Source organism: Podarcis erhardii (genome assembly GCF_964252035.2).
Source record: "Podarcis erhardii genome assembly, chromosome: 12".
NCBI classification, from domain to species: domain Eukaryota; kingdom Metazoa; phylum Chordata; class Lepidosauria; order Squamata; family Lacertidae; genus Podarcis; species Podarcis erhardii.
The window spans coordinates 6,980,636-7,007,745 of record NC_138513.1 but is presented as its reverse complement, the minus strand read 5'-3'; the positions used below and the strand labels follow the sequence as shown (position 1 = coordinate 7,007,745).

At 44.6% G+C, this 27,110-nt stretch overlaps 2 protein-coding genes across 2 annotated transcripts in view; one reads left to right on the top strand and one right to left on the bottom strand.

Annotated features, from left to right (window-relative positions):
- DLEC1 (DLEC1 cilia and flagella associated protein) overlaps positions 1-19,378 on the bottom strand; it is a 47,637-nt gene extending 28,259 nt beyond the window's left edge. Inside the window, exons 1-13 of the mRNA XM_081834183.1 lie at positions 19,241-19,378; positions 16,781-16,921; positions 14,310-14,466; positions 13,263-13,373; positions 11,343-11,542; positions 9,221-9,444; positions 7,768-7,849; positions 6,939-7,026; positions 5,173-5,346; positions 4,612-4,748; positions 4,400-4,492; positions 3,173-3,263; positions 1,071-1,233 (exon numbers count right to left, since the gene is read on the bottom strand). Coding sequence (XP_081690309.1) covers positions 1,071-1,233; positions 3,173-3,263; positions 4,400-4,492; positions 4,612-4,748; positions 5,173-5,346; positions 6,939-7,026; positions 7,768-7,849; positions 9,221-9,444; positions 11,343-11,542; positions 13,263-13,373; positions 14,310-14,466; positions 16,781-16,921; positions 19,241-19,303 — 1,724 coding nt within the window. The 5' untranslated portion in view covers positions 19,304-19,378. The remainder of the gene's footprint in view (positions 1-1,070; positions 1,234-3,172; positions 3,264-4,399; positions 4,493-4,611; positions 4,749-5,172; positions 5,347-6,938; positions 7,027-7,767; positions 7,850-9,220; positions 9,445-11,342; positions 11,543-13,262; positions 13,374-14,309; positions 14,467-16,780; positions 16,922-19,240) is intronic.
- A 3,939-nt stretch (positions 19,379-23,317) lies between these two features.
- PLCD1 (phospholipase C delta 1) overlaps positions 23,318-27,110 on the top strand; it is a 64,000-nt gene continuing 60,207 nt past the window's right edge. The window contains exon 1 of the mRNA XM_081834261.1: positions 23,318-23,688. Within this exon, the coding sequence (XP_081690387.1) occupies positions 23,655-23,688 (34 nt within the window). The 5' untranslated portion in view covers positions 23,318-23,654. The remainder of the gene's footprint in view (positions 23,689-27,110) is intronic.

The window sequence follows — 27,110 nt, the reverse complement described above, 5'->3', positions numbered from 1 at the left end:
CAGTTTACCCAATTCAGAGGTCACAACAAACCGTTGCTTGTTCAAACCAGGAAGTCAGGGACACAGTTGGAGCACAAGGGGTGGGGGACAAGATGGAACATATGAGCACAAAGCCACTACCGACCTAAAGAGGGGGTGGGGTTGCGGGCTCACGCCCCCATCAACAATCTTGCGGGGCTGGCGTCACCCCCGAGAGAAGCAGGGATTCCCCCAGCTCATTAATATTCACCGCCCACAGCGACAGCCAATCGGCTGCCGCTAGGGGCGGGCCTCCCGGGATCACTTAAGGTCGGGGCAGCCCTAGCTCGCCCCTTTTCGTTCCCACAGCAGCAGCGGTTATGAGCACATATGAGCACAATGTGTCGTCCCCCAGCAGCTAGCTCTATGGCAGGTGAACTAAACCTCTAAGAAACTTGTTGTAAAAGTGCTGTGTACGCGATACAGTGGTACCTCGCAAGACGAATGCCTCATAAGACGAAAAACTCGCAAGACGAAAGGGTTTTTCGTTTTTTGAGTTGCTTCGCAAGACAGATTTCCCTATGGGCTTGCTTTGCAAGACAAAAACATCTTGCAAGTTTGTTTCCTTTGTCTTGCAAGTTTGTTTCCTTTTTCTTGAAACCGTGCATTCAGGGGATGCAGTTGCGACTTGACTTCGAGGAGCAACTCATAGCACGCAGTGTGGTAGCCTTTTTTGAGGTTTTTGAAGACTTTGGTATTTTTGAAGCTTTTCCAAAATCCGTGCTTTGCAAGACGAAAAAAATCGCAAGACGAAAAAACTCGCAGAACGAATTAATTTCGTCTTGCGAGGTACCACTGTAACCAGTGGCGTAGCGTGGGTTGTCAGCACCCGGGGCAAGGCAAGTAATTTGCGCCCCCTAACCCATGGATTTGTGCCCCCTAACCCTAACCCCCAGATGTTGCGCCCGGTGCGGCCGGCCCCCCCTGCACCCCCCACGCTACGCCACTGACTGTAACTGTACTGTATTATCCTATAATAAATATGGTTCAGTGCAAAGACCACTGGCTTCTGCCCAGAAAAATGTCCCCCATAGTTTTAGCATCATACATACGTCAGATTTCTTAGAACCAGAGTTTTCTCTGCCTTAGATTTGGGGTTCAAAGAACCAAAGCGCACAAGGTGTTGCGCTGTCACATCGACAAGCTCGCCAGGCAGAGGGCTGCTTTCTCCTCCAGTAACAGACAAAAGCTTCAGAGCTATCAGCTGCCCAAGTCCTGGAAACAAAAGTGAACGTAAACATCCTGCGGCAAATGCACATGACTGAGCTTATGCCCTTCCAATGCGACTACCCAGTTGCATTATGGGTATAACACATGACCCCCCATCAGACCATAGGAAACTGCAGTAGTGTCTCTCCCAGAGAGGACCCTGTGGCTCTCCAGATGTGGTTGGACTCCAGCCCAAGCCAAATGACCAATAATCAGGGTTGATGTAGTCCAGCAACATCCGCAAAGTCATAGATTTTCCCCATTCCACCCTAGTTGGCAGCAGCTCTCCAAAGTCTCAGAACGTGATCTGTTTTGAAAGCTACTGTGGGGTGGCAGCTAGAACATCACACAAGGGACCTAGGAGACCAGGGTTCGAATCCCTACTTGGCCATGAAGCTCACTGGGGTGACCTGGGCCAGTCACTGTCTCTTAGCCTCTTCTACCTCACAGGGTTGTTGTGAGGATGAAATGGGGAGGAGAAAAACTATGCATGACACCTTAGGCAGAAAGATGGAACAGCTCTGTCGGTTAGAGTGTGGTGCTGACCAAGGCTGCAGATTCGATCCCCGCATGGGGCAGCTGCATATTCCTGCATTGCAGGGGGCTGGACTAGAGCAGTGGTTCTCAACCTGTGGGTCCCCAGATGTTGTTGGACTCCAACTCCCATCATTCCTAGCCAGCATGACCAGTGGTCAGGGATGATGGGAGTTGTAGTCCAACAACATCTGGGGACCCACAGGTTGAGAACCACTGGACTAGAGGATCCTCGGGGGCCCTTCCAACTCTAGAAGAAATAAACAAACTGGCTCGCCATATGGAGGTGAGGCAAGATTTCAATGGACACCAACAACGGAGTTCACAGCCGTTTCAGGAGCAGGAATCCTCAGATTGGGCCATACGTATCTCAGCTGTAGGGACGCGGGTGGTGCTGTGGGTTAAACCACAGAGCCTAGGACTTGCTGATCAGAAGGTCGGTGGTTCAAATCCCCGTGACGGGAGGTGAGCTCCAGTTGCTCAGTCCCTGCTCCTGCCAACCTAGCAGTTCGAAAGCACGTACCGGCGGGAAGGTAAATGGCGTTTCCGTGCGCTGCTCTGGTTCGCCAGAAGCGGCTTAGTCATGCTGGCCACATGACCCAGAAGCTGTACACTGGCTCCCTCGGCCAATAAAATGAGATGAGAGCCGCAACCCCAGAGTCGGTCACGACTGGACCAAATGGTCAGGGGTCCCTTGACCTTTTATCTCAGCTGTTAGCTCACTAATCTCCTGATTTAACAGGGACCCAGCCTTCTCAGAACAGAGAAGGTTGCGATTCCAACAGGGCATCAAAGCTAGGACCCTCAGAGGACAGCAAGACAACTTCCTTGGGCCCGAGAGGCGCTGTGCAACAGGCTACCTGTCCACCAATAGCTCTGGGTCTGTATGCACATCTGGGGATGGCTAGGAGGGCCATTTCCTGCCCTACCTTGAAACCCCGACCTCATCCCCGAATAAGTGGTGCCTGTCTCCAGAGTCATGACAGATCAAGGTCTTTTGCAAGAGCTACCACCTGAGAATCTTTAGTTTGACTGTCTCCCAACACACATTTTTCTATGCAATTTCACCCAATATAATGCATTGCTTTCTCTGATTATATGTATTTCCACACACACTTAATGTCAGTATACATTGTTGTTTTTCTGTACACACTACTTGGTTGGAGAACCACACTGCAAAATACAGAGAAAAGTGTGGTTTTGAAAAGGATGGTTTCGTTTCAAGTTGGGGCACAATTTCAGGCAGCGTGAATTAGGTAGATCCAGCTTTAGCTGAACACTGGATTGATTTTGACCCCCATCCCTAGTTAAGAGGTCCTGCTGATGAGAGCTTGCCTGCACGGTCCCCAAATCCTGGCGCTAAACTCATTTTCATTTGAATGCTGAAGATGCGAAGATGATAGTAGCAAACCTGTCACAGTAAGGTCGTTGATTTGGCAGTTGTCACAAATGAGGATATACTTCACTGACACCACTTCGGGCACAGTGGGCATGAACACAACCTGTAAGAGAAGTTTCTGCATCATGAAAAGAACAATTCTCCCTCAGGCTACACTACAAATGGACATGAATGTTGTGCTAAGTTTTAGCCTTCCAAAAGAATCTTGCACAATGAGGGGACTGCCGATAATTCCCCAAAAGATCTCAATGATGTCTAAAACCTAAAACAGTTCAAACACAGTCCAGCAATCCACAGAGAAAAAAAATACAGTGGTACCTTGGTACTCAAATGGCTTGACTCCCGAACAAATGGGCTCCTGAATGCTGCAAACCTGGCATTGAGTGTTCCAGTTTGCGAACGTTTTTTGGAAGCTGAACGTCCGAAGCGGCTTCTGCGGCTGCCGATTGAGTGCAGGAAGCTCCTGCAGCCAATCGGAAGCCGCACCTTGGTTTTTGAACCGTTTCAGGAGTTGAACGGATTCCCAAAACGGCTTAAGTTCAAGAACCAAGGTACCACTGTATACAGGAACAAGCAGCAACAAACACCTCTTTTTAATGTTACATCTGTTTTCAAGCTCAGTGGAGAAGATAGATTCGCATCACAAGCAAAACACTGACTCTGATCGCCATATCATTCTAAATCTGTCCTCAGTGTCACAACAACCCAATCTTATGTATCAGTAGTAGTCCATGTGGGGCTGTTCAGGAGAGTTATTAGGCCCAGCAAGCAAGGCCCATGGGAAAGAATGATTTATTTAGTTGGCATATTTGTTACCAGCCCATCACTAAAGATCCTAGGGCAGGTTACGGCACAGTAAAAACTATAAAACACAGCAGATCATAAACAATTAAAACAGCAATCACAGATAAAATCACATGCAGAAAGCAAGGAATAATTGCAGAATCCCAAGTCTGAAGTCTGCCTTTGTGTGTTTTCTGATCATCCCCTATGCTGGGAATCCGTTGCAGAGAAGGGAATGCCAATGTTTGGGTGCCACCACAGAAAAGGTCACAAGAGGAAAGAAAACAAGAGGAGCTAGAGTCCAGCAACATCTGGAGGGCATTATGTTGCCACCCCTGCTTTCATTTTTTCTCAAATGGATGAACCACCCACTGAATCCGGCTTCGGATTTCCTAATAACTGTGCATCTATTTTGAGTGTATGCTTGAAGTGTGAGCTAGAGCACCAACAACTGACCTCAATTAACGTAGACTGGCCTGGAGCTAGCTCAAAAACAGCAGGTCTGATCCCGAACGGCTCTTGCTCCACGTAACCTAAAGTGGCAACAGCCTTCATAGAAGAAAAGAGAACGGTCAATTCATGGCTGTATGCAATCTGTGCTGCAACCGAACGTTCCAGATGGGATTGAGGGCATGGCAGTGGGGGCGGGACTTCCTATTCTTATTTACCCGGAAGTGAGGAGGTGGCCAGATATGCTTTGGCATTATGCAGAACTTCCCAATGCTGGAGCCTTCATTTTTGCACAGGAATTCTGTAAATTTCACTCCGCCCACAAGGCAAGGCCCACAGTCCAGAATGTGAGGCACTATAGCAAAAGAAGAAAAGGGAAGGGGGGGGGAGCAAGAGCAGGAAAGGGGCTTAAAAAAAAAAGCACTCTCAATCCAGGACAATACATTCTATTATGTCTAGAGGTAGTAGTTGGGGATGGGGGTTCACTGTGTTCTGCAGTTGGCATGGTGTGAAATTCTTCTTCTTCTCCTCCTTCTCCATTAAATTTATATACCACCCTTCATCCGAGAATGGAGCTAGAAGGACCAACGGTCTGATACAGCACAAGACACCTTTCTATGCTCCCAATTCCATTGTTCTCCAGCTTCCACTCCACAGCATCAGCTGTTGAGAAATGCGAGGCTGAACGAGATGGACCTATGACATCCTAAGAACGTCCCAGAAGCTCACATACTTGCCCCACAAATAGTCAGTGCTTTTTTTAGAAAAAGAAAACTCACACGTTAAGATGGGAGGTGGCCTTCGGCCTTCCAAAGGGACCAGCAGCGGGTAGGTTGTTTGCGACTCTACTAGTATGTAATCCTTGTAATCTGACAGGTATTCTGGAATAAACTGGACCACGTAGTAGCAACTCATTCCGGGGGCCACGAGTCCTCCTTCGCCTGGAAAGTGTCCTAGAGAAGGAGCACGGGCGTCCTTTGAAAAATTCGTTATCACAGATGCATCAGGTGCCGCAAGCAGGTTGAAAGGTTGCAAAAGAATTCTGCCCTGAGCACATTGTTGTTGATAATAATAATATAGTGCCAGCAATGTGCAAAGGCACTTCTGAGAGTACTAGAGGACAGGTTGCTGCCCCACTAAGCAACCGGTCTAAATTCACCACAAATGAGAAACCAGGAGAGGAGCGATATGCACCCAAAGGTTAAAACAAAAAAAGAACAAATTGCATTTTGACCCACAGTGCTTTGGCCTCTCTGAATTGCTATCCGGTGCTCCTGCACTCACAAGGCCTATTTCTATGCCTCTCCATTTAAATTGTCATTAATTTTTATCATCCTCACCCCTGGAGCATTCCAATCCAGGTCCCCCTCAGCTCCTGAACTGCCTGATTATACACATGTTCGTTGGGAATAAAGCTCCACTGATTTCAATAGGTTTTCTCCTAGGTTTGCAACTTCAAGATTACACTTCCATCGTAGGATTTTCATAGGAATTTGGCAACCAGCACTGCTTTGGCGCCTACATGCAGGTCCTGCTTTCTGAACGCTCCCAGGAAATTGTTTATTAGGCAAACATTTGCATAATGAGCTGGTGGTTTCCATTATTTCCGATGGGAGCAATAGAATCATAGAGTTGAAATCATAATTGCCTGTTCTCCCCCCCTCCCTGCTTTCTGCTTGAAACTGCTGCAGCCACTCAGCAAAAACCAAACAAAGGAACAAGTGATTTAAAGAGGCAATGGTAAAGGACCCCTGGAGAGTTAAGTCCAGTCAACGGCGACTATGGGGCTGCAACGCTCATCTTGCTTTCAGGCCGAGGCAGCCGGTGTTTGTCCACAGTTAGTTTTCTGGGTCATGTGGCCAGCATGACTAAACCGCTACTGGCGCACGGAGGACTGTGACAAGTGCCAGAGCGCATGGAAATGCCGTTTACCTTCCCACCGGAGCAGTACCTATTTATCTACTCACACTGGCACGCTTTCAAACTGCTAGGTTGGCAGGAGCTGGGACAGAGCAACAGGAGCTCACCCCGTCATGGGGATTCGGACCGCTGACCTTCTGATCGGCAAGCCCAAGAGGCTCAGTGGTTTAAACCACAGTGCCACCCACGTCCCACTAACAAGTGATTTATCTGACTTTCCTCCATGATTTTTGCCAGAAATTGCTGCAACCGACCAGCAAAACACAAACAAGTAAGGAAGTAGTGGTCAAACTCTGGCTGTTTGGATATCTGAATTAGCCATTCCTGTAGCGAAGTTTGGGTATAATTCTTTGTACTTGGATAACTGATATTTCTGATAATGAGCCTCTCAAAGTGGGACCTGGGTGCCTTGAGCTTGTCCAAATGACAGCCAAATTATGTCTGTGAATAATTTAAAATATGGGGATCAGCAGCATGGCTCACGCAATATTTGCAATTCTCAGGACAAGTGTTTTCCTGTTCTTTCAGGAAATGAAGCAAATTTCTAGCCATCAGGAGGCATTTTAAAAGTGCCAATTTCTGCAGAAAAGCAACCAACGAGTAAACTTGCATCCCTGAACCTCACCCAGCCCAATGGAAAAGGCATCAGTAGTTGGAGGAATTATTCTAAGACACTGAGACGTTGAAGTCATGTTCTGTAACTCTACGGTCATCTGCAAAGAGAGAAAGGTCAAAAAATATGGCAGCATATATACATCCTGTGAGGCATTTCTAGCCTTTGGAAATGATGTTATTTTTATTCCAGGCAATAAAATGAATAAATAATAGTAATTGTAACAACCTGCCCCTGAAGGTTTTCCTAAACACGGTGGAACTGGGAATATTCAATCAACAAAGAATCGTTCCCACTATTTCCAGAGTTTGGGCTGTAAGTGATGTTCCTGATATGGTAAAAACGGCATCATCCCCCGCACAAGATGCAAAGTATCAGCAGGTGTGGGGTAACCCAAAGGTTGCAGAAGTACATACACACTTTAGAAAGAAAAAGATTATGGGAGGAAGGACCAAACAACAACGCCATGACTACTAAGTGTGCTCAGTTTCCACTCAGTGTTGACTAACGGTTTCTGGGAGGTGGGGGGGGGGGGTACCTGGAGGAAAGGGCGAACAGAACAGAGTGGCTGGAATACCAAACTCCACACTGCAACATTTTGTTGCAGGTTCCACATTTTATGAAATGTTTAATAGAAAATGGAAGCTTATTATTGAGGCTCCAACATACAAGAGTGGGAAGAGTTACATGCAGAGCCTTGAGAGGCAAAGGAAATAACAGAGACTGGGGGTGGGCGGAGAGAGGGGGGGGGAGAGAGAGAGAGAGAGAGAGAGAGAGAGAGAGAGAGAATTAACACTTCTGCAGAGCAAAACTCATGTCCTGCACAGCGAAAAGCTCTTACCTCATAAACCTGCCCAACTTCATAATAAGAAAACACAACAGCCGGTGGGTTTGCTAGAAAGACAGGCACAGACTGGGAGTCGCTGAAATGAAATGAGACAATAAGAAAAACCAGGGAGTGATTACAGCCTGCAAATAGCAGGTGGCGCCAATTCCTTTTCTTTGAGAGGAATGGAGCTGCAAAGTCCTTCCCATCACACCCAGAACAGATGCAGGTTTGACAACAGCTGTATTCGCTGTACACGAAGGTGTTAAAAACTACAGCAAACTATCTCCTTAGTTGGTTTGGGGGGGTCACCCCTGGTTCTGGTGCAGGTCAAATAAATGCAGACACATGCAACTGTAGAAGCCTGGCTGGAAACCTTAAAGCCCGCTGCCACTACATGGAGACGGGTTGAAGAAAAGGAAATACGAATTTTCTCCGCCCTGTAGCTTGACCCATTGCAGCTAGAAGCTAGTTGGAGTCATAGATCTTTTTTTAAAAAGTGGAGACTTGCACACACTGGCCATAGAAACTCACTATATAGAAAGGTCTGGTGACTTCTGTTTCAGTGTATCTGAAGAAGTGTGCATGCACACGAAAGCTCATACCTAGAACAACTTAGTTGGTCTTTAAGGTGCTACTGGAAGGAATTTTTTTATTTTGTTTTGACTATGGCAGACCAACACGGCTACCTATCTGTAACTAACACACTGGCCAGTTTCAGTTTTGTCTTGAAATGTTTGTTTTGAGCTTCTCAGAAGTACCGTATATAAGATGCACCAGACCACAAGACGCACCTAGTTTTGGGAGGAGGAAAACAAGAAAAAAAATATTCTGAATCTCAGAAGCCAGAACAGCAAGAGGGATCGCTGCGCAGCGAAAGCAGCAATCCCTCTTGCTGTTCTGGCTTCTGGGATAGCTGCGCAGCCTGCATTCGCTCCATAAGACGCACAGACATTTCCCCTTACTTTTTAGGAGGGGAACAGTGAGCCTTATAGAGCGAAAAATACGGTATGTAAAGGCAAGAAGCTCCAGCCCGCAATGGCACCCCACCTGAGAGGTGTCGGAACTGTGCTCTGGCACACTCCAGCTGAAAAAAAGCACTGGCTACGGCCCTTCCCAGCAGCCCTTGACACATGGGCACAGATAAAATTCTACTCTACATAATGGAAGGCAAAGTAAAAGGGAGGCAGGCACACAGGTGTTGTTTTCCACAGTAGGCCTGTGTTGTGCATCACATTCAGTTTGGCCCTCAACTGCAAACTCAGCCCTCAGAGCAAATGCTATTATCCCCTCAAGACTCCACTTGCAACACAATGACAATAACATTACCTGACATTATCAGAACTGTTTAAGAGCTGTAGGGGGACTTTGAATGCTTGAAAGGGTGATGTAAATGCTCAGTATAATTATCGCTGTTGGGAATGCTTTGATTTGTTTTTATCTGTACTGAAAGGAAAAGCACAGTTACCCTTCCACTGTGGTCCTTTTCTTTCCTGCGATCATTCGCTGCACCTTCTTCTGAGGCAAGATCAAGGACTTGCCGCCACAAAGAGAGTTAGGCGGGAAAAAGCGGGGGTTCTTCAGGAAGTTGTGGCGGTCCTCCAGCCTCTGGAGGTAAGCGCGGTCTTTTTGTCTTTGGGGTCGGGACATGTCATTCTTCCAAGCTGGTTTTTGTGAGGGACGATCCTTCTTCTGGAAGCAGGCATGATGGAAAATAAAAAAACCGCTTTCAGATACAGTGGTACCTTGGGTTAAGTACTTAATTCGTTCCGGAGCTTCGTTCTTAACCTGAAACTGTTCTTAACCTGAAGCACCACTTTAGCTAATGGGGCCTCCCGCTGCTGCCGCGCCGCCGGAGCACAATTTCTGTTCTATCCTGAAGCGAAGTTCTTAACCCGAGGTACTATTTCTGGATTAGCGGAGTCTGTAACCTAAAGTGTATGTAACCTGAAGCGTATGTAACCCAAGGTACCACTGTACAGATTTACAATGGATTCGCTCACATTCATTAAGACTGATCATAAACACCCCAAATCACAAATTTTGCAGAGGGCAGCACAGCATTCTCTGTCAGAAAGAGGAAGATCACTACTTTTGCTTTATAAGTTTACACCCAACAGAACAAGTCTCTGGTGCTCATGAATGCCAAGAAAGACATGGAAATGGAACGGACAGGAAGTTTCTGGTAAAAGCTGTAATCCTATGAGTACTCTTCAATCCACAGAACTGAATGGGACATATTGTGAAGACATGCCTAGGATCAAGTTCCACAGTTCATAGTTGGGGTTGGATAGGGCTCGAGTTCAGCCGGTTGGATCTTTGAATCCCAGAACCTTCTCTCCCTGACTGATCACCCCGGTTCTTATAAATCTTATAAATCTATTGCTTCTAAACATTCTATGTACAGTGGTACCTCGGGTTACATACGCTTCAGGTTACAGACTCCGATAACCCAAAAATAGTACCTCAGGTTAAGAACTTTGCTTCAGGATGAGAACAGAAATCGTGCTCAGGCGGCACGACAGCAGCGGGAGGCCCCATTAGCTAAAGTGGTGCTTCAGGTTAAGAACAGTTTCAGGTTAAGAACGGACCTCCGGAACGAATTAAGTACTGAACCCAAGGTACCACTGTATATTCCATTATATGCATCAGTTCTACTATCCATTTAATCAGGGACCATTATTATTATTATTAAAATTATTATTATTAAAATTTGTATACCGCAATGTATCCATATAGATCCATATAGACAGTTCACAACCAATTAATATCCCAAATCAAAATGGTTGGAGTTGTTGTTTTTTTAAGTAAACAACTGTTTAGATTATATAACTTATACACATATTTATCTAATTAGCAGAACTATGCCCCTTGTGGTTACAGAATTTGCATTTCCTGCTACAAATATCTGTTACAGTTGCAATATTAAAAGAAAGAGACCCTTGTCCCACTGGCTACATACCTTTACTCCAGCTACAAAAGCTGAGGGCAGAGAAAATCTTGGCTGTGAGTCTTGGAAGACCTGCTCCTTGCCTTACAGACCCTTTCCCACCTAGCCTGGGAGGGCGAGGCCGGAACTGACTCCAGCTGCAGAAGCTGAGGCTGCTGAACAGACACTTAGGCTGGGGTTGTTGCAGGGTGATTGTTGCGGCTATTGAGATTTTCTTAAAATCTTTATTTCAGACCTTATTGTGATGTGTGTGGAAATTGTTTCAATTTGGTTGTGTACTTTTTGACGTTTAATTTATTGTTCATGACTACTTTTGTTATGTTTGCAATTATGTAATTTTTTTCATGTTGTAAGCCGCCATGAGCACAGTTTCAACTATGAAAAGCCAGCATACAAATAAACTGATGTATACCCAAAATTCAAATAAAATGAAACTAGATAGAAAATGGCAGGTGGAAACACTATTAAAAGTCAAGGCAAATAAGGAAGAAACAAACAGGACAGAAGGCCCTCTGATAGGGTGGAAGAATGGGGCTGTTTAAGGAGCCTTTAGTGGTGGGAGGGGGAGAGATACAAAAATGAGGGTGAGGTTTTCAGCTTGTCTACATGTGCAATGAGGCAATGAAATACATACAGATACCTTAGAAAGTGTTTTCTTCAATTTATCCGGAATAGCAGAAGGTGAAGACTCAAACGTAATGCTGGATAATGATACTTCTGGTAGATTTTCCAGAATCTTGTTAACACGCTGGGTTTCCCCAACTCCAGGAGAATTCGGTTTGTTAGAAATATGCTGCTTGAAGCTAAGTATCTCTTGCAAGTAGCCAGGCTCCGATGAATCTGCAATTAAAAGGGAAGGTCTGAAAGCACTGAAAAGAGGCAGTGGTCTGGTCAATCTTTTTCTTGCAAATTCCACTGTGAATTGCAAGACCCTTCCAGGTCATGCATCTTCATTTTTCACCCCAAAGAGGGCTAGCTCAGACTTGTAAAATGTGATTGCTCTCCAAATGGCCAGTTCTGGCTTCCTGCAGGGCAGCCAAAAAAAATATTGCATAGGACATACTAAACTAGTACCTGTGTACTATTTTGTGACCCTTCTTATTTTTTAATTTTTGCTTCTTTGGGTGGGGAGCTGAATGCTCCCTTAAAAAACCCAAGTTTTAAAAGCAGCCAACACTACATTTGCAGCTTAGATACCTAAAAGGCCATCTCCAGTCATATGTACCTGCCCACAATATTTAGGGAGAGTCTTGATGGGGGCCTTCTTGGTGGTGGAATCCAAGCCTCAGAACTCTCTGTTGCAAACCTGATGATTCCCTCTCTTTGTGTCTCTCGGCAGCAGCTGAAAACCATTATATCTAGATGTGCCTGTCAGCATGGTGTTCAGCCTGTTTATTATTACTGCAGCTGTTCATTCTTGGATTTTTCATCTTAGCCCACTCACTGTTGTTTTATAATGGTTATGACTTGCCTTGAAGGTCTAATTTTTGGATAAAAAGGCAGGGAATACTTTAATTAATAAATAAGGACACAGAGCATGCATTTCCCCCTATCTTTGTCAGCATGCCCCATCAAGCACCTAGAAGGTTACAAAATGCAAATAAAAATTTGAGCACATTCTTCTTAAGGGGAAAAAAGAGTTTTGAACCTGGCCATTTCTCTCCTCTCTGGCCCAATATTTACCCTGAGTGTAGATAAATATATAGATACGTTCAGGTAGATATAGATAGGTTACAGCTAAAGCTTTGCAGCAAAGCGGCACCACTCAGGGTTGTGGGTTCAAGTGTCACATTGGGCAAAAGAATCTCAGGATCATGAATGAACAGAAGATTCCTGCATTGCAGGGGGTTGGACTACATGACCCTCGTGGTCTCTTCCAACTCTACAATTCTATTATCTTGCTCTCCATCACAGGCATAGAACAGCCTCTCTCCTCAATGAAATTTGAAAACTCAATGAGTGGAGGTTGAGATTCCTAAGAATTATCAACACCCTCAGCAAACTACAATTCCCAGGATTCCTTGGGCAACAGTAAAACAGCTATAAAATGGATATAGGCTAATATAATATACCACATTTTTTGCACCAGAACACTCACTTTTTTCCTCCTAGAAAGTAAGGGGAAATGTCTGTGCGTTTTATGGAGCGAATGCCTGCGGGTGGCGGGGGGGGGGGATCTGCTGCGGTCGTGAGCAGAGGATCCATGGTTCCCCTTCCTTCCCTCCTCCGTGGTTACAAAGCATGGATCCACATGGATCCTCAGGATTTTTGCATTGGGCTACTCCAAACTCACTGTCAGATCACATGTCTGTCGCCACAGCATGAACCACAAAAAGCATATATCCACTATTTCGTTTAGAATTTTTTTTTTCTTGTTTTCCTCCTCTAAAAACTAGGTGCGTGTTATGGTCTGGTGTGTGTTATAGAGCGAAAAATACGGTAACTTGAGAGGGGTAACTTCACACAAGTCACTCTGTGATGCTTGGAGGGAACAGGGGAGTAAAAACAGAAATCTCAAACAGTGTAGTTATTTCATGTGATTCCTAAATCATATTATTACCTTTAGGTGCTCGGGAAATTATTTCTGGGTCCGTGATATAATCTTCAGGGCAGATTAAATTATGGTCTTTAAGCAGCTTGCTATCCACACACCATCTGAAGGTAGATCTCACTATGGCATGCACATTTAAAGAGAGGTTAATGTTAGAGAAAAGACAGCAGTCCATCAGACAGTTGTTTGTCGTTTACAGTGACCATTTCAATATAACTCACACGAACACACACAAAAAAGGACTACCAGTCCAGGAAGACATTAATACATAAATATTCAGAAATGCAGATTGTTCATCACTTAAAATGGTTAAAAGTTAAAATCATTAACTTGAAAATTAAAACCATTAACTTGAAAATCCCCTTAGCGCTATTTTGGGTCAAATAAGCAGTTTGTAATGCTGCAATCTAAATGTGTCTCAAACCCGTAACTTTGCTGAATTACATTAACCCTTTCCCTGTGAACCAGAAGGAAGATTTTCCCTTTGCCTATCGACATAAAATAGGAGGCTGCATAATGTTTGATTTCATATCCCCATCTCTTTATGCAGTGCAGGACACAAAGTGGCTCACAGCACAAACTAAAACAGACACAACAAAAAACGCAATAAATACAAATATTAAAAAAAAAACACAAGTAAGCAATCCTATTAAAAATAGCACTGAAAATACTTAAAACCACTGGAGGTTTTGAAGCAGAGGTTGGATGGCCATCTGTCATGGATGCTCTAGTTGAGATTCCTGCATTTCAAAGGGTTGGACTGGATGACCCCGGTGTCCCTTCCAACTCTGCAATTCTATGATTCTAAAAGCACACAACCCCTGACCCTTAGAAGTCCCTGCCACAACAGTCAGTTAGTGGCCACAGGCCTGCCAGAGACAAAAAATGCCTTTGCTTTCTGGAGAATGCAAAGCCAAGAAGGGTCCAGCCTAGCCTCCCAGGCAAGCGATTTCTATAACCGGAAAAAGTCAGGCTTTCTCACCAAAGATGCCTGTGAAGGTGACAGGACCAAGGGAAAGGCCTCCCCGGAAGATCTCAAACTTTCACTTCCCTCACCTGGTGGCATTTTAATATGAGAGTAGTTCTCTGGAACCTCCATTTGACATAAGTTCACAATCCTTTCCTCTTCCGCTGCGGCTCGGGCCCTTGCCTGGATGATGTGCCTTCCTAGCATGTCTGCTTCCGTCAGCCGGCCATTATATTCCTTGTGGACCTGATGTGGCAACCAGATAATTGCTGATATACTAAGGTAAAGCAGCCTTCCTCTGCCCGGTGGCACTACAGATGTATTGGGCTACAGCTCCCATCAACCTCAGCCAGCACAGCCTGATGGGAACTGTAGTCCAAAATCTTTGGAGAAGAAGAAGAAGAAGAAGAAGAAGAGGAGGAGGAGTTTGGATTTGATATCCCGCCTTTCACTCCCTTTAAGGAGTCTCAAAGCAGCTAACATTCTCCTTTCCCTTCCTCCCCCACAACAAACACTCTGTGAGGTGAGTGAGGCTGAGAGACTTCAAAGAAGTGTGACTGGCCCAAGGTCACCCAGCAGCTGCATGTGGAGGAGCGGAGACACGAACCCGGTTCTCCAGATTACGAGACTACCGCTCTTAACCACTACACCACACTGGCTCTCTAACTGCAGAAGGTGGGCATAAACCTTCAAAAGGTTCCCAGAGGCATCTGTAAAGCAATCAAAGCATTTTTTAAAATAGCCCTCAATCGTAATTTGCCTTGATGGAGGCAATAGATACAAACACCTGTTTTACAAAATTGGCGGCAGTGGGTGGGTGGGAAGAGCTTTGCAATGTTCATGTAAGTCTGCACCAACAGCCAACCTGAAGAAGAAAAGATTACTGAATGTGTGCATATGTAGAGGCTTGTTAAATTATTTCTTCTTCTTTTTCTTTTTAAATGAAGCTTGTTAAGTTATGATCAAAATGGAAAGACGGAATCGCAAGACATTACTGTTTCATTACTAGCATTCAGGCCCTTTTCAATCACGCTAACCAGAAAACTGAGAGCAAACAGAAATAAGTGCTATGCACCTAACATTTAACCTGTGGGACTTATTGCCACAAGATGATCTCACAGCCACTAGCTTCAACAGCTTTTTAAAAGGGTTAATGGAGGATAGGTCCATGAAAGAACATGATAGCTATAGACTGTGAGGGGAATGAGACTTTGTGAAGACAACTAGGCAATAGCTTTTTCCGCCTACCTTGCCCCACCCTCCAGCCCTAGCAGCCTTCAGAATGGAGTTGCTGCCAAAAGCATTATTATTTGTGTCTTTCAATGAACTGAGGGGAAATTTAAGAGTCATGGGGGTGGATTATATGTCTGTGTGTGTGTGTGTGTGTGTTCCACAGTGTTGCTAGTTTTGTTTTCAGTTGTTAGTTTGTTAATGACGTTAATACAGTGGTACCTCTGGTTATGAACTTAATTCATTCTGGAGGTCCGTTCTTAAGCTGAAACCATTCTTATCTTGAGGCACGCTTTCGCTAATGGGGCCCCTTGCTGCACGTGCATGTCTCCGGCACGCGATTTTTGTTTGCATCCCGGAGCAAAGTTCCCATCCAGGAGCTGCTACTTCTGGGTTAGTGGAGTTCGTAACCCGAAGCATGTGTAACCAGAGGTGTTCATAAACAGAGATACCACTGTATTGTTTTTGTGGATTATAAGTGCTGTAACACTTTCTGGATATTATTCCGTATGATTTGTCCTTTATTGTTTGTAAGCCTCTTTGTGGCATAGAAATGCAATAGATGAAATGAAAGGAATAGACTGAAGCTCCATTTCAAGAGGCAGCGAGTGCCCTTTGCTGATGACGACATGCTCAGAGCAAACTCAAACATGTCCTGTTTCCAACCCTGGCATATGAGTTTCCTTCCAAGGTACGTCTGACTCTTACTGAGTTTTTGCTGCCAGCTAAAGACCCTTTCTGCCATCATAGCTCAGTGGCAGAGCATCTTTGCTTGCAGAATTCACTGGTTCAATCCCTGGCATCTCCAGCTAGGGCTGGGAAAGAGCCTTGCTTTGTGGCTGAGTGAGGCTTTTGTTTATCACTTTTATATCCAGCCTTTCTTACAAGGAGTTCAAGTCAGAGTACATGATTCCCCTCCATTTTATCTTCACAAGATAAGGTAGGTCAGGTGTGATGAAAGTAATAAATAATATTGGTCTCTCTCTCTCTCTCTCTATATATATATATTTCTTCGAGATACAGTGGTACCTTGGGTTACATATGCTTCAGGTTACATACTCCTCTAACCCAGAAATAGTGCTTCAGGTTAAGAACTTTGCTTCAGGATGAGAACAGAAATCGTGCTCCGGCGGCGTGGCAGCAGGAGGCCCCATTAGCTAAAGTGGTGCTTCAGGTTAAGAACAGTTTCAGGTTAAGTACGGACCTCCGGAACGAATTAAGTACTTAACCCGAGGTACCACTGTACTTTCATTTTGAACAGGAACAAAACAACACATTTTCCTGGTTCAAATCATAGCACTGAGTCTACAGGACTGAATGGAGAGATTACCTTTTGCAACTCTTTCACAAACTGCTCATGGTGGGAATTGTCTCCTCCACGGGATTTGATCATATTTTCCACTGTGTTCGCTGCTATGAACTCTGAAGTATACATCTGCTTAAAGACACTTGCCAGCAGATGGGAAATGTCCTACACAGAAAGAAAATGAAGGTTTTTTAAAAAAAGCTTTGGAGATTGGATGTGATTTTCAGAATATTTCAGACGGGTCCCAGAGTGAGGAGGACTAGGCATTTAAATAAAATGTAATAAAAATGGAGAAATAATTACTAAAGACTTTATCTCATCACCATAACTGCAGCTGACTCAGAAGAGGTTAACCCGAAGGCCAGACAATACCACAGTCTGCAATGATGACCTTGATAAACAGGATGTATAGCAAACTTCCATTAAAAGTTGAAATTCAGCAAAAAACAACTGTTTAGAGGATCAATGTAGAATGTTCATTGCTGGACGGAATGAAAAAGTTTATTTAGGTTCAGTATATGTTTAAACCACTTCATTTTATTTTATTTTTAAATCCAAAGCGGTGTACAAAATTTAAAAAACAACATGCAATACATAAAACAACATACAGTTGTTGCAACATAAATATGCTGCAAACCAAAGCAGCTCCCAAAGTACTCTGCTAACATTCTTTTCTCTGGAAAGCAGGTGTCGGTAATGTTTTTCAGGTTGAATACATTTTTGTATACACAAGTCTTTTCACATGCAAATACACCAGAATAATAAAGCACACGGGATAAACCTTCCCAGCCCTCAAAATTAAATCTCAGTTGTGTTACGGAAGGAAAGGCACTCTGCACATCCTCAGAGAAGCTCTAGTTTCTGTGTATGCGTGTGTGCCCAGGCGCAACCTTTTAAATACACGCCAATGCAGCCGAGTTAACATGCATATAAGGGACGTTTTCCACTCCACCCTCAAAATAAAATTTTGGATAAACTGTGGGTGAGAGCGAGAAAGAAAGGCACTCTGCATGCGCTCAGAGAAGGAGTCGGAATTGCATGCGAAGCTCCCTTCAAAAACCAAACATGAGGAACTTCAGTAATAGCTGCAAGGTAGATATACGAAATTAGATATATTAAGAATAAGTTTAATTATGATAAAAGTGTGTATTGGCAATAAGTATCATGAAATTGAAATATGGAATAGACAGGAGGTTGGGTCTTTAGTGTTAAGACCAATACATGTTATATTGTTTGTTAAGAAAATTATGTGTCTATAGTTATTCCTGTGTGTAATTTGGTCTTTGTGTTTCTTTCTTTTTTCTTGTTGTATCAATAAAAAATCTTAATTAAAAAAAACAAAAAAAACCCCCAAACATCAGCGGCGCTGTGAGAGCGAGAAAGAAAGGTGCTCTGCACATGCTCAGAGAAGCCTCTGCACACCTTTCCCTCCCATGCAAGCGCTCGCAGTCGAAGCTTCCTCCCCGCCCTCAAAAAACCCAAACTCCTCAGATATGAGAATGCAGGGCTCTCTGCACATGCCCATAGAATCATAGAATCATAGAGGTGGAAGAGACCACAAGGGCCATCGAGTCCAACCCCCTGCCAAGCAGGAAACACCATCAGAGCACTCCTGACATATGGTTGTCAAGCCTCTGCTTAAAGACCTCCAAAGAAGGAGACTCCACCACACTCCTGGGCAGCAAATTCCACTGTCGAACGGCTCTTACTGTCAGGAAGTTCTTCCTAATGTTTAGGTGGAATCTTCTTTCTTGTAGTTTGGATCCATTGCTCCGTGTCCGCTTCTCTGGAGCAGCAGAAAACAACCTTTCTCCCTCCTCTATGTGACATCCTTTTCTATATTTGAACATGGCTATCATATCACCCCTTAACCTCCTCTTCTCCAGGCTAAACATGCCCAGCTCCCTTAGCCGTTCCTCATAAGGCATCGTTTCCAGGCCTTTGACCATTTTGGTTGCCCTCCTCTGGACACGTTCCAGTTTGTCAGTGTCCTTCTTGAACTGTGGTGCCCAGAACTGGACACAGTACTCCAGGTGAGGTCTGACCAGAGCAGAATACAGTGGCACTATTACTTCCCTTGATCTAGATGCTATACTCCTATTGATGCAGCCCAGAATTGCATTGGCTTTTTTAGCTGCCGCGTCACACTGTTGGCTCATGTCAAGTTTGTGGTCAACCAAGACTCCTAGATCCTTTTCACATGTACTGCTCTCAAGCCAGGTGTCACCCATCTTGTATTTGTGCCTCTCATTTCTTTTTGCCCAAGTGCAAGACTTTACATTTCTCCCTGTTAAAATTCAACTTGTTTGTTTGGGCCCAGTTCTCTACCCAGAGAAGCTCTAGCCTATGACGCGCGAGGTTTGTCGAAGGGGCTCGGAAGGGACCCCCGAGGGTCATCCAGCCGAGCCCCCCTGCAATGCCGGAAACCTCTGACCCAACGCGGGGTCTCGAACCCACGACTCCGGGAGGCTTCGCTTCCCTCACCTGAGTCAGCTCCGAGGCCGGCCTGTGCCTGCCCATGGGGGGCTCGGGGCTCTGGCGAGCCATGGCGCCTCCCGCTGCTCCCTCCCGGCGAAGCTGCTCCCCGTTGCTAAGGGCCCGCTTCCCTCGGCCCTTAGCAACGGCGGCTTCCGGCCTCACTTCCGCCTCTTCCTCCTCCGCCCCCTCCCGCCCAGAGAGGGGCGTGGCCGAGCAGGCTCCCCAACGTTCTCTCCCGGAGTCCCCGTTTGTTCCTCTGCAGCGGGACTGCCTCCCTCTGAGCATGGGCAGAGTGCCGTTCGTCTCCGCGCTGCACCCCCCCCCCCTCCGCGGTTTTATCTTAAACGGTTCAGCCCAGCGCTTTGCAATGATTTCTCAGCCCGGATCTGATCTAGGGGGCTTCCTCCCCTAGCTGAATGCGCACAGGGCTGTGCGCTTTTTATTTTCATTTTAGACTGAGAAGCAGAGGGTGGGCGGCGAGAAGGGAAAGAATAAGCCGCTCCTATGAGCCTTTCTCCCCCCCCCAAAAAAAAAAAAATTTTTTTTTATTGGTTTTTCCAAAAGATTTACAAACAAACAATACAAACAAACATAAATCTCCACTATATTTATACCAAACTTAGTAACTTTGTTAAGTGACTTCCTCGTATCCCCCTGGTTGACTTTCAGTGTAAATCATTTTAATGGTTTTCCAACACCAATATTCTTAAAGAATTAACTTATTCACTTAACATCTTTATTTCTTTTCAATTCAGCATTACCACACATTAATTCATCACTTAACGTATTAAAATCCTAAGCCTATCTGGTATTTACAAGCTTTTCCGATGAACATTTAACTAAATAGTCTTTAAATTTCATCCATTCTTCTTGGTAGTCCTCCTCCTTCTGGTCACAGATTCTTCCAGTCAGGTCGGCTAACTCTGAAAAGGCCATCATCTTCATCTGCTATTCCTTCACCGTTGGAACTTCTTGTATTTTCCAATTCTTAGCTAACAAAATTCGAGCGGCAGTTGTGGCATTCAAAAATAATTTTACATCTTTCTTGGGCAGTTCCAGACCTGTTATTCTAAGAGGCCTCTGGTTTCTTAATAAACATATATTTCAATTTTTTTCCCCCAGTTCATTATAAATCTTTCCCCAGAAGTCTTTCACCTTGGGGCAGGTCCACCACATATGAGAAAAAGTACCCTCTTTTTCTTTACATTTCCAACACCTTTGACCCTTTCAATTCACACAAGGAGGATATATAATCCAAGAGCTGGAAGGGACCCCTGAGGGTTGTCTAGTCTAACCCCCTGCAATGCAGGAATCTTTCACCCAGTGTGGGGCTCAAACCCACGACTCTGGGGTGAAGAGCCTCATGCTCTACCGAGCTTTATAATCCTAAGAGTTGGAAAGGACTCCAAGGGTCATCTAGCCCAACCCTTGCAACACACGAATCTCAACACTCAGTCCCGCATTCAGTTTGAAACCATACCAGATCTTGCTGAGCTTTGCAAATGTGGTAGCAGTTACAGTATATATATCGGCAGTGGCGTAGCGTGGGGGTGCAGGGGGTGCCGGCCGCACTGGGCGCAACATCTGGGGGTTAGGGAAATCCACGGGTTAGGGGGCACAAATCCATGGGTTAGGGGGCGCAAATTACTTGCCTTGCCCCGGGTGCTGATAACCCACGCTACGCCACTGTATATCGGTATATGTGTGTTTGTGTGAAATTTCATAAAATATATATACCACTTGATTGTAGGAAAAAACCCTCAGAAATCATGCCCTTTGTTTATTTTGATTTAATTTTAAATGCAAGTGCAAGGTCCTCAGTCCATAACTGAGCTGTTAAATGCCAGTTCCATCACTGAAATCATCCACAAAAGCTGCTTTGGTTGTACTCCGAGATGGCGAAGCTGATGTGACGGTCAACACAAAACTGAACCTTCAATATCAGCCGCCCGGTCTTGTGGCATGCTCCCCCTATGGAAATCCAGCAGGCGTTTTTGTATTAATTTTAAGTGTTGTTTTTTTTTAAAGCAAACAAACAAACAAACAAATGTTTGCTGGAAACCTTTCTGTGCCACCAGGCTTATGCAGACAATTAAAGAAAAGAAAAATCTGTTATGCTTGGCACTGATCTGTAGCTTTTATTGTATGTACACATTGTACATTGCTTTGATATATTTTAGGAAACAGTGGCATGCATTTTTGAAAAAATAAACAGTGCAATTGCAACATGGGCTGCCGCTGCAATTCAGGGGTCAGCAAACTTTTTCAGCGCTGTCCCTCAGATCTTGTGGGGGGCCAGACAATATTTTTAGGGGGAAATGAATGAATTCCTATGCCCCACAAGTAACCCAGAGATGCATTTTCAATAAAAGGGCACATTCTACTCATTTAAAAACATGCTGATTCCCGGACCTGTGGGCCGGATTGAGAAGGCAATTGGGCTGGATCCGGCCCTGGGGCCTTAGTTTGCCTACCCATGCAATAAAGCATTGCTCATCACTCAGCAGCTGTGCAGCTGGAAATTCATGCCTCCACCTCCACAGTTCCCTGTTCTTGCACATAGTGTTTCAGAGAATAAGATCCCTAGCAAAAGGGGTCCCTAGAATCTGATTCCCTTGTTTGATTGAGTCTGCTAGGACTTTACACTATCCAGCCAGTTATTTGGTTGTGGGCTTAATATAACAACAACAACCTTGCAATTTTACTTTTGAAAAGCAATCGGTCCTGATTACGGTAATGTACAGACGCACCCATTAAACTGCTTTTTAATTATCCATTCCATTGGTCCAATAAAACCCAAGGGAGCACATTGTTTCATCATCTCAAAGGAATGTCACTGTTCAGGATGGAGGGGGGGAGGCAATTCCACACCAGAAGATGTTCCCTGCTGGGTGAACTTCCACACACCCTTCAAGAACAAGATTGGCAACATTTTTCTAATTGCAAAGAAAACTCTTAAATGTTGCAATTTTTCACTGGCTTTCTCTGCACAAAGAGGAAAACAAGGAGGGCGATGGACCCCAGGGAGGGAGCTAACATAATGGTTTTGATGGATGGGTTGCGACATTATCCTATTCTGCCAACCTTGGGAATGTGGCCTGTCTTCTCAAATCCCCACCCTCTCTTCCATTGCAAATCTCCAAAATTACAAAGCTGAGATCCAGGATTATTTTTGTGTCCTGTTTAGGCACCCTCAAACCTTTGAAGTTTCAAGTCTCTAATCTGAGTGTGTTTCATGTCTATTTCTGAAGCTCTGAGTTTCTGTTTTCTTTTTTTCTGGCAGGGCTCCTACCAGTTTCTCTCAGCTGCATGGCAAAAATCTGCTTGCTGGTCGTTTTTCTTTTTACCAGCTTGAAGATACAGTGAGTGAGAGATGTTGTACCTCTTTGGGCGTCATGCTTTAATGCAGTAATTAAGAGCTAAGACAGCATTGATTTCAAGTCTGGTCTGGTACGGCTCAGCTGGAAATAGCACCCCGTGTCAAACTGTCTGAAGAGCAATTGTAATCAACATATTACACAAGTAGGACTACAAGAAGTTTTGTAAGGAGAAATATATGAAACAAAGTTACAAAGTAGATAAAGAATAGAGATATCAGTGATGAGATTTAAATGCAATAGGGAAAGTAAGAAATTAGGTTAGATTGGAAAATTTCCAGACAGGATTGATGGAAGTCAAAAAATTGTATAAGATGTAAAAGCACGTTTCATTACTGTTGAAAATGGTATGTTAAAAAACTAATAAAAATTTACATACATAAAAAAAGGAAATAGCACCCCGTGTCTTTCACAGGGAAGGGCGATCGACTATAGAACATCTTGGAACTGCTTGCTTGTCTAAAAAAGTAAGCGAGATAGCAAAACTGTTTCTGTTTTTAGAGATTTCCATGCCTGCATATTGTTTGGGATTCCCCCCCCCCCTCTCAGTTTGGGAACATTGCCCTTTGACCCTCTTCTCTGCTGTGTTGCTCCTTTTTGTCCCACCCCGCCCCATGGCCTTTAAATATCCCTGTCAACGCCAAAAGGCACAGCTAGCAGAGAGTTTCATTCCAGCTGCCAAATGACAGGGTTGTGATGAGCAATTGGGCGGAGGCCCGGTTTGCTTTCCCCTGCACAGCTGCCAGCAGAGACGTCAGTATCAGAGGAGGGCCCTCTCTGCCTGAAAAAGAGAGACACGCTGCTGTGGCCTGGACTCCTCCTTCGGAGAACCCTTCTCTGCGTTCCGAGAAACCTATGGTGCTGCAAAAAGAGCAAGTTGCTGGGCAGAAGAGACGAGGAGACTCTCACAAGCCCCGCCAAGGCTGTGCCTGGATTGCAGAATTATTTGTAGGAACCGGTCCCCTCAGCTTGCTTCCAACATCTGGGCAACCACATCTACCGCAGCTGCAGAAGTGCCTTTTTCCGACGAACTTTCCTAGAGAATGGAGCACAACGGCAGCCCCTTGGCCTCTAATGGTGAGTTGAGACTTGCAGTGATTTATGGCAGGCGTGTGTACGGTTGAACGCTGCTGAGAAATACTCCCTTGCCTCTGGCTTAAGGGTGCGCAAAGTCTCCATGCGCAGCCACGCTGAATTTTTGAGTCAGCCATTGCTAGTGCTCCAGATGTTTCGGATTGTTCTCAACCAGCATGGCCGTTATAGTCCAAAACACTTTTGAGGGCACCAGGTTGTCAAAGGCAGATCTGAGCGATGTGCTGCCCAGGCATTGCGCCACTTATTGATCAGTGTTTTTGCTGCGGGAAGAAAAATAGTTCATCCCAGCGGAATATTATATTTGTTTCCGTTTGTGGCTCTGCTTTGGAGAAATGTTTATTTAAGGATAGTAAAAGAGACCGCTCCAGCTGAACCTCTTTTAAACCAACCACTTTTTAATTGCATTTTTGTCAAAGAAAAAGTAATTCTTTGTTACGGTATTGAAATACCATCTGATAATTTGTGAAGCTAGATTGCAATTTGGTACACTGGCTTGCTTTTAGTCCACAACTCTGTATAACCTCTTTCACAGGGGAAGTGTTTTTATTCTTTGTGTACTCAACATATCTTGGCATGTAATGAATGGAGACCTAAAATTAGCACTAATACATGGTCAATGTATCTGTTTCACCGAAACCTGGGAGCTGTTTCGGATTTGGACCATTGCAACTTTGCAAATGTTGGTTCATTGCTACTACTTTTTTTTTTTTTGTAAACAACTAATTGGAGAGTACGGGGACGCGGGTGGACTGTGGGTTAAACCACAGAGCCTAGGACTTGCTGATCAGAAGGTCGACGGTTCGAATCCCCACGACGGAGTGAGCTCCCGTTGCTCGGTCCCTGCTCCTGCCAACCTAGCAGTTCGAAAGCACAAAGTGCAAGTAGATAAATAGGTACTGCTCCGGCAGGAAGGTAAGTGGCGTTTCCGTGCACTGCTGTGGTTTGCCAGTAGCGGCTTAGTCCTGCTGGCCACATGACCCGGAAGGTGTACGCCGGTTCCCTCGGCCAATAAAGCGAGATGAGCACCGCAACCCCAGAGTCGGTCACGACTGGACCTAATGGTCAGGGGTCCCTTTACCTTTTTATTGGAGAGTACAACTTCTGGGATAACAAAATCAAAGCATTATTTACAAAGCCAAATCTGAAAATTCATTTTATGGATTGTAGGCAAATCTGTATTTGTTTGGAATGTGTAAGAACAGCTCAATCAGTAGACCACGAGGCTCTAAATATCACGGTTGTGAGTTCGAGTCTCACATTAGGCAAAAGATTCCTGCATTGCAGGGGGTTGGACTAGATGACCCTTGTGGTCCCTTCATGCGCTACAATTCTGTGTTTCTATATGAAGTTGCCTTTTGCGGTCCTGCCTGCCCAGACACTGGCGGATGAATGTGGGACCTTCTGCGTGCGGAGCAGATGTTCTGGCACTGAGCTACTGCCCTTCCCAAGACGTTCTCAGTGCTGAAGTGAAGTTTTTTATTTTGTATTTTCAAAGTTTTGACTGGCAATGGCACCAATTGGCAGCCAATATTGGTCATACTCAGAGCAAGCTGAGCCCAAGGAGTAGAAAAGGTTTCTTTTTAAGACTTGTTAATCACCATACTTGCTCTTGTTTTTCACTTAATTACTTTTGCTGTTACACCGCAAGCTATTATGTCATCAGCGTGCATGGTATTTTACAAAGTACAAGAAAACAGGTTTTTTCCATGAGGAAAAACATCTCCACTCAAGGCCAGTTCTTTGCAATTTTGTGCCGAAGCTCCAGAGCCATCTGTCCTCCACATAAAAACAATTGATTTAAAACAAGTTAAGCCCAATGAAGACTAAATTAAAACTCTGCTATCTGGGAGCTCTGCGACTGGCTGCCTGCCTCAATGCCATATTGACCAGAAGTCCAGTCTAAAATTAAAATGGGGACACTAAATATTTGTGTAGCATTCCACCCCAGTAGTCTACAGCCTTTGTAAACACCAGCTTAAGCGATCCTTAGAACATTTCTGTAAGGTAGGCTTGTATAAGGTAGGCCTGTTTAGGGAAGTTTTTAATGTTTGATGTTTTATCGCTTTATTATTATTAATATTCTGTTGGGAGCCGCCCAGAGTGAGTGGGGAAACCCAGCCAGATGGGCTGGGTATAAATAATAATAATAATAATAATAATAATAATAGACTCCATTTTGCAACTGTGTTGTCTGAGGTTGGCAAAGTGGGGTTTCTCTGAAACCACCTGGGGAGTTTATGGATGGTAAAATTGAAACTGGGGTCTTCTCCTGCCTCGTATTCTTAGTCATTCTCCTAGCTCTCATAATGGCCCAGTACTACTCGGAAGTAAGTCCCATTTAGTTCCACGGGACTTACTCCCAGGGAAGCATACATACGATTGCAGCCTTAGTCTAATTATTCCTGCCTGCTAAATATATGAGGATGTAGCTATAAGTACAGTGGTACCTCGGGTTAAGTACTTGATTCGTTCCCGAGGTCCGTTCTTAACCTGAAACTGTTCTTAACCTGAAGCACCACTTTAGTTAATGGGGCCTCCTGCTACTGCCATGCTGCTGGAGCACAATTTCTGTTCTCATCCTGAAGCAAAGTTCTTAACCTGAGGTACTATTTCTGGTTTAGCGGAGTCTGTAACCTGAAGCGTATGTAACCCGAGGTACCACTGTATGTAAAGAATTTGTACTGAAGGATTGAAAAGAAGTGATAGAGAATACATGCACCACCAAGCACATTATCAGATTCTTCCAACACACGAATGGAGGAGTGTGAGGTTGTTTCGTTCTTCAATAGTTGCAAAAATACAATTTGCTGTGTGCAGATTTTGTGACTCTGAGTAAAATGACACCCCCCCTAAGTTCCATGCTGTGTAATAGCTGGAAAGGGACAGAAGACCCCACACGAAAGGTGCAGGAGGTTATGTAAATAGATAAAGGGATATCTTTTATTGGGACAACCCATGCAGTCTTCCAGATTCTGCAGAACTGTTATGTCAAGCAACATCACTGTTAGAGACCTGTGAAGCTTGCAGGCCTTTTTCTCCCACACCAACATAGGCTGGTCCAATAAAAACTATCGTTATATATACGTATGGTTTTTCAGCAGCGTGGAGATACGATCTTATAGCCGGAACCACCGAAGATGAAACTGTACCCAAAATGAAGGTGTGTCTCCCCACCAACTTCCTTTCAATGTTTCCACTTCCTCCAGAGAGAGAGAAAAAGAAGCTTGTTGCTTCTTCGGAAGTCCAGAAGGATGTCATAAGCAAATAAAAACAAACACACCCTTTAAAACCATCTAGAATAGACAATACTGACCTTGATGGAGCAGTCAGTGGTTTGATTCAGTAAAAGTCATCTTCCTATGTTCCTAATTATGTACGCTTAAATGAATAAGTACATAGTTTGT